At 42.9% G+C, this 7602-nt stretch overlaps 1 protein-coding gene across 2 annotated transcripts; it reads right to left on the bottom strand.

Moving 5' to 3' along the window:
- Positions 1 to 486: 486 nt before the first annotated feature.
- LOC114428582 (serine/threonine-protein kinase Sgk1) lies at positions 487 to 6380 on the bottom strand. 2 transcript variants are annotated; one of them, XM_028397138.1, is made up of 10 exons: positions 6198 to 6380; positions 4426 to 4501; positions 4142 to 4217; positions 3872 to 4060; positions 3641 to 3772; positions 2756 to 2992; positions 2562 to 2657; positions 2321 to 2476; positions 2138 to 2227; positions 487 to 1934 (listed from the first exon to the last, which is right to left on the bottom strand). In XM_028397138.1, the coding sequence occupies exons 1-10, from the start codon at positions 6223 to 6225 to the stop codon at positions 1767 to 1769; spliced, it is 1248 nt and encodes a 415-aa protein (XP_028252939.1). In that variant the 5' UTR covers positions 6226 to 6380; the 3' UTR covers positions 487 to 1766. The 2 variants fall into 2 exon arrangements, with proteins under 2 accessions (XP_028252939.1, XP_028252938.1); XM_028397137.1 differs by lacking the exon at positions 6198 to 6380 and adding an exon at positions 4598 to 4754.
- Positions 6381 to 7602: the final 1222 nt, after the last annotated feature.

Here is a 7602-nt window from a genome sequence, read left to right as displayed (position 1 = left end):
CTGTCTTGTTGCCTTTTGGCTAATCATTTTTGCAAAAAATGGCAAATGTTTTGGGTGAAAATTATATATAAATAAGGTTCTCAGAAAGTTGTTAGTAAGTGGTAAATTCCCGGACATTAATGCGAACAGGCGCTTGCTAGGTTACACTTTGACCAGCAAATGTTGAGTAAAACTTACTTTGTCCTTGTGTATGCCTTATCTCTGTGTTCTGATTGCCACTGTATTCTAATACTGTTGTTTCATTACTTCTGGCACAGCTGGACCTGACTTATCAGCAAATAATTTGCCCCTTCACACACACACTCGGGTGTCAGGCATCATAGTACAACCATGACATAAGACTGCTGACGCACGGAGGGGGGATAGAGTCCATTCTAACACTAATGTGGGACATTTAAGTCAAGTAAATGTTTATCTGATCTTCATTCTTCACATTTTTTTTCATTTTAGGTCATGTAAATGTTTGTCTTTCAAGCAAAAAACTTCTTTAAGGTGTAATAAAGTTAAACTTTTAATTGCAAACCGAACATGGTCACATAAATCTTAAACAATTTAACAATTTACAGTACATTTAACATGAATTGTTACATATACATATTTAAGCATACCTTTAGTCGTTTTTTTTTGTTCAATACACTTTAAAACTAGTACACATAACTCCAAATATACAAACAAACTTAAATACCGTCAAACTGCATTACAGCAATATTAACATGGAATGTTCAGTTTCAATGTTGTCGGCCCGTCCGCAGGCTGCCGTTACGTTACTGTGAGGCAAATGGAAGACTATATGAGGGGGACGCAGTTGGCAAGCAGAACTACGATGACACTTCTCAACACAGCCCTCTCTTTCTCAGCTAGCAGCAGTGCCCTCTCTTTCCATCTCTCTATCAGCATTATTGTTTCATGTGCAAAATGAAAGATAGGAAACATCATCATTTGAGTTCTCGCATGTTAAAGACAGAACAAGTGTGCTAATTAAGTGCTACATTGTTCCAACAAACAGGAAAGGATGAAAAATATTAATGCTGACATGGACAAACCCAAATGATGTGAGTTCTAATGGAGAGAAAAAAATAAAGGCACCTCTGAGTGTAATAAACCCCCCCTCACACTCTCTTCCTGTAACATTCAGCTTCAAATAACTCCTCTTTAAAAAAACATAAACAAAAATAAACATAAAGTAAGTGAGAAGAAAGTAAAGCACCAAAATGAGTGTCATCTCCAAGCTACTCATTCAGACTCAACAGACCCTGCAGGTGGCAGAAGGAATCTTAGGAAAGATGTTTCGCTACGTAGATGAAAATGGAAAACCGTGTCAGGGCAGGTACAGTACAGTCCAGCCTTCTTCTCTTTGAGAAAAGGTTTCTGTGTCCGTGTGTGCTTGTCAGTTGTGGCTTCAGGATTGAGGGGGAGCTTTTAAGCTGCCTGAGCTATGTGCAAAAGACTTCCACTAAGGGGACTACTGAAGCCTTAAAAGGGATCTACAGTAGGTTGTGGAAGGTAAGATGGAGGATTACAACCCCGACTAGGGCAGACATCCTTTTGTAGCCAGTGTTTAAAATGCAACAGTTGGACAGAGAATGGCAAATAGACATGTTTAGATTCTTTGCAGATGCAGAGTTGTTGCGGGGTTTGGTTTGCAAAATCCATCATTCCGATGGGAAATGCCAGGCAGGGTCAAGATGCAAGTTCTAGTACACTGGCATTGTTTCATGTCCAATGAGTCTAAAAGGGTTTCCACATTAAGTGCCTGTGTTTAAATCCTATAGGTAGGAGTCCATAGATGGGGCATAAGAGAAGCCCACAAAGGCCTCGGCTGCCTCTTTGATGCTGGCCGTGACGAGTGCACTATCTGGAGAACAGCCAATGGAGCTGGGTACCGGCTCATCTGTGAACTCTGGATCAAAGTGCCGCAGGTCGTTGGGTCCCGTCTGAGAGGGAGACAGGGAATAAGCAGGGATTAGTCAGGCTTTAAAATACCTTCCCATAATTGGAAATGTTTTAATTCACAGAGAGGATGTTCCGTACACTTGATCTAGTTATGTAAATGCAAATACTAAAGACTTTGAGAGGAGAGCAAGTTTGTGGAAAATCAAAATTCTGCAATTTCTCAGAGCTTAAAAGGGACATTTACCACATTAGGATTGAAGGGAGGGGTGATCTTCTTGGCAATGAGGTCATCCCAGTTGATGGGTGAAAAAAATATGTGGTTCTTAATTTCAATCTGTAAAAAAAAAGGCACAAATGACAGGTCATTAAATGGAATCCATGCATGCATACAGCAACACATGCAATCATAAAATAAATGAACACTTACAAAGTCCTCTGTGCAGCCCAGTCTCTTTGTGCGGTCTTTTTGCAGCAAGCCCTCCAGTAGGTGTCTGGCTGCATTGGAAATGTTTGGTTTCAGCTGCAGTGGCTTGTTCAGGATGTTGTCGTACATCTCCGCTGTGTTGCGGCTGTAGAATGGAGGCTGGAGAAAAACAAAGAGAGCATGTCAGTATCTTAGCTAACAAGGTGTACCAAATGAGACTGAGGTTTAACTTGAGTATACGCACCAGTCCATACAGCATCTCATAGAGAACAGCTCCTAAGCACCACCAGTCTACTGTCCTATCATATGGCTGCTTGTGTAGCACCTCAGGAGCCAAATACTGCAAAAGGGTAAAGAAGACCAGGGACCAGTGGTGAATTACATGTGAGCAGGTTGCAGCAACAAAACATGGCCAGACCGGATTGAGCTTCTCCTTACCTCTGGCGTACCGCAGAAGGTCGATGTGGTCCCGTTGGGTTCAATGTTCTCCTTGCAGAGTCCAAAATCTGTAAGAATGATGTGTCCCTGGGAGTCCAGCAGGATGTTCTCTGGCTTCAGGTCTCTGTAGACAATGTTGAGTGAGTGGAGGTATCCCAAAGCGCTGGCGATCTCTGCTGCATAGAACCTGGCTCTAGGCTCAAGGAAACAGCGTTCTCTCTGCAGGTGGTAAAACAACTGCAATAAAAAGAAGAAACAAGACAACTGTTATTACTGCCCTGAAATTACTGTCACAAAATACATGTGCAGAGGTAGGAAATTAGCAGGTAGACAACCAAAAACTAAAAAAAGATACCGAAGAGAAACCGGATGGAAGGAAATGAAGAGTCAGGAAGATGAAAGTCTGACAAAAGAGGAAGGGCCAAAGGTGGAGTGAGAGAGCAGCAGGATGGAGGGGAGGAAAAGAGAAAGGAGAGAAAGAGAGCAAATGCGTCCTGCTTCCTGATGAGGCCCATATTTAATCAGTACTGTCTTTGCTCGTCCAACAATCGCAGGAAATTAGCTCGATTAGACACACTGAGTATGAATGGCGCTGCTAATTTTGGAGTTGCTCCCGCTGCCCTAACCCACCCCATGATTTCCTGAGAGGTGTTTCCTTTAGAGAGCAACAGCTTCTGTTCTGCTTCTCATGACAGGATATCCCCTCTGTCTGTCTCTGTCTCTATTTTATTCCTCCAAAAAACTGTTTATAGGTTGTGTCTGCACAGTCTTCCTTCAAGATTTTCTCCTACTCTATTAATCCATCTTTAAATAGCACAGCCCTTCTTCCCTCCTTTATGATCTCCGCTCTTTCTTTGCTGGCAGCATTCCAAGCCAGTAACTCACCTCTCCTCCATTGATATAGTCCAAGATGAAGTAGAGCTTGTCCGCCGTTTGGAAAGAGTAATGCAGACCCACTAAGAACGGGTGCTTGACATTCTTTAGCAGCACATTCCTCTCTGACATGATGTGTTTCTCCTGAGGGAGACAAAAGAGCAGGAGGTTAGAGAGGTTGACGAAGATGCCCCTTCCGTTGTGTGTGTGTATATTTGTTTTTCCAAAGGTATGTCTGCATACCTCCTTCTTCTTGAGAATGGCTTTCTTCTGTAAAACTTTGACTGCGTAAAACTGGTCATCAGTGCGGTGGCGTGCAAGCAGGACTTTTCCAAAGCTGCCCTTGCCGATCACCTTTAGGAAGTGGAAATCGCTAGGTTTGGCTGAAGGGTTGGATGATGGCCCGAGGTTGATCTGTTGGGATGGACTCGGCTGTGAGAAGGAGAAATGGATGAAAGTTAGACTTATAACGACAAAAAAACACAATATAATGTTTAAAGCAACTGTACTTACAGGGGGAGAAGGGTTTGTGTTCATGAGTTCAGCATCTTGAGGAGGACTCAAGTTCAGAATAGACTGAACTTCAGGGCTGAAAAACAAAAGAGTTCACACTTAGTTCATCCACTCTTCAGCAAACAGAGTCTCTGAGTGTCCATGCTTGTTTTCTAATGTAAATCAGTCACCACTGAGTCACATAGTTCCTCCAGAGGACAGACAGCTAGCATTTCTGGATGTGTTTCCCAATGTTTTGTCCTTCAGTGAGTGCAGAACAATAACATGAGTCAGATGGTACTCACTGCTTGCAGGCGTAGGAGTTTGTGGCGAGCCTCTGAATGAAGTCGTTCAAACCCATCCTCCTTTGTTTCATAAAAGCTGCAAAAAACAGACAAAAAGGGAAAAAAATCAGACATTTCAGTACAAAGAAAACAGATAAAGAAAACAATGTTACAAAAAATAATCCAGTCATACCAGTGACTAATGCCACCAGCCCCCTAGACTTTGAATAAGTCAGAGCAGGCTTCTCTGTTTCTGTTTTGATCGTCATGATGAGTTAAGCAGCAGCTCTGCACTCATCAGCTGCTAAAGGCCAAAATATAGCCTGTGAAGTCCTGAGCTCCTGTTTTATAAGAGTCCATGAGGGAGGAGCTGCCCCTGTACACTTCCACACCCCCAGGTGGGAGTGATCTTCTGCAAACATTGAAGTTTTAGTAAATGGACCATGAGAGAGTGATCATTCACCTCTTTGACCAATGACAGGCCGTTGCGCTCCCAGCGCGTCATGACCGCACCTTAAAAACATGTTTGCGTCAAAACCACTGGAAAAAAAGGACAGGGAAAAAAATCCTGACCACAGCTCACTGAAAGGCCGCTTTGAACTGTTTGCACACATGTTTGAGCAACACCATGGCAACTTTGCCTAACAACCCATGTGTCACTGAAACCTTTTTGTCACCAAGAGTGCAACTTTTTAGTCAACTCAAATACAAATAGGCCAATGAAGCCCAGATGTCTCCACTGTATCATATTTAAAGGACCAAAACAAGTTAGAATATTTACTAGAGATTAGTAATTATTCTGAAAGATCCAGATTATTTTAGTCACACAGTATCCATGCTCAGCGAGGTTTGTGCAAATGATTGGATAGCCTCTGCACTGGGCCTATCAACTTCACCGTTTGGCTGCTAGTCAAATGAAACGGCCGAGAGTGACGCAGGCTCCCCTCAGTATACAATAGACGAAAGGGAGCGCTTGAACTCAAGAAGGCCCGATGCCAAGACGAGCCGCCGGTAGTGGAAAAGTACAGAATGAGAGACTCCAGAACGCATCCAGTGCAAACTCAAACAAACAAAGACACACAATTAGTTCTGCACACACAGAAACAACCCAAAGGTTTCGAATTGACGATAAAAAATGAGATTATGTTGCAAAAATGGAAACCTGATCTGCTGCGCTCTGAGCGCTGGCACTCAGGAGTCCGTTAGGCACAGTTATGTAAGGCACCTGGTTCAGGTTTTATCTACACCCCTGGATGGAATGAGAGTTGCATGTGAGGCGACTATCAACTATGAAGGCCACATTCATTTGAACTGTACATTGTGCACCGTGCGTAAAAACTTCAAACCGACCCTGCACAATTTAGGTCAAAGTACATGCAATGCGTGAAAGCTGCGCTATACCATATTGTGTCGTTAAAGTGCTGCAGAATTAGACTCCCCACAACCCAAAACAAACCTTTAACGTCTGAAGACGTTCTCATCCCGACTCCCTGCAGCTCCAGAGCTCAACAAGTAGCAAATGAGACCTTTAAGACCCCCCTATCAGCACTGCGCTTCCATCATAAATAAATCCAGGTCACGGGATTGTATGGGCTGAATGGAGCGCCCCGGAGCTGCCGGTGCGTTCCTCTACAGATAACACTGACTTACAGACAATGCTCCTGTTTTATTTAGCGAGATTAATTCTTTTAAATACCACAAAGGGGCCGGTCAGAGCAACACCGGCCAAGAGCTTCCTATAGGATAATTGGATGAATTCTCGGTGTTTCCAAAAGAAAACGCAGAGTACTTACAAGTCAAGGCGGTAGTTTTGTCTTTCATATGGATGCTTTAATTCCCAAAATCAGAAGAAGAAGGGTATAGAGGGAGACTCCGGGCTCCTCGGCAGGGAAGTTACTGAACTGCACCGCATTCCGCCTCTTGGAGAGCTTCATCCACCGTTTTTTTCTTTTCTTCAAGGCGGAGACGTCCCGCCTCTATTTCCTTCCACTCTAGTTTTGTGTTTCATGCATGGTTGCATGACTTTTCCTGAGGGCGGGGGGTGACATGCTGCCTTCAAATGCTGCCAGTGAACTCAACTTTTGAGTTGAAAATGAAGTCAAACCTTTTATCCAATTACACAATTCGGTATTCTTCTGGTTCTGCTGCAAAACGGAACTTAAAGGAAAAAGTCACGTTGATGCTTTTGTTTCAAAATATGCCAACAGAAACCTGACTGAACCTCCTCCTCCAATCTTAAAGCTGTTAAACTTGGTTTATAGGCTATGAAAAGCCAAATGAAAAAAAAAACTTGGACTAATCTCCCCTTTTATTAAAGGTTTCATCTTCACTGTCTACAGTTTATTTCCCATTATATCCCGCTGAGGTTGGAATTAAAAAGTTCACATTAATTCAAAGTTGGCAGCTGCCAAGAAGTTGAGGCCGTATTAATTAACCCCGTCTCTTGATGGAGCGTTCTCTCACGGTTTCAAATGCCTGTACACACCGAGGTGTTTTCTGTGATGAATGTTTTGTAGATTTATTTCCAGCTGGGGTTGGACGTAGCACAATCTATGGCTGGTTTATCATTCTCATCACCAATGACGGAGGGGATGCTCAATTGTTCATTTAGCTTTTAATACATCTTAAAGGTTGGTTGACCTCTGAACCTTTCATGTTAGACTGAGGGCTAACTATGGCTGTGTCCAAAATCACTCACTCCCTACTCCCTACATGGGCAGCTCAATGTAGGGCACCATGTAGTGAACTCAATGGGAAGACATTTTCAGACATTCCGGTCACTACCTTCGTCATTTTATGTCATCGTTTATTACATCATTGCCCAAATAAAACGTGCCGATCTTTGCCGGCTGACCAAATTCTGTTGCTAACAATTATAATGTGTGCCATTGTAGCCCAATAAATGTTGTGGCAAAAATAATAATCAAACACAACGGGTCTTCTCGCCACATATTGCTAACTGTAGTGACCATCAGTTGGACACTACTTTTCATGATGCATTGTGGGATGCATTGAGGGCCCTATATGAGGTCTAAAATGTCTCACTACACATAGAAGCTTCACATTCTATACATACATTTTTGAGTTTTTTCAAATTGATCTTAGATTCTTGAGGCGCTACAATGGTGATACTGATGTTGCTAATGGAGGTGAGCATGTGAAAAAGTACACTCAGCTATGCTCAATGTCACTGTTATT

This window comes from Parambassis ranga, chromosome 24 (genome assembly GCF_900634625.1).
Source record: "Parambassis ranga chromosome 24, fParRan2.1, whole genome shotgun sequence".
Lineage (NCBI taxonomy): Eukaryota > Metazoa > Chordata > Actinopteri > Ambassidae > Parambassis > Parambassis ranga.
The sequence above is the reverse complement of the archived record's forward strand: the minus strand, read 5'-3'. Positions and strand labels throughout refer to the sequence as shown.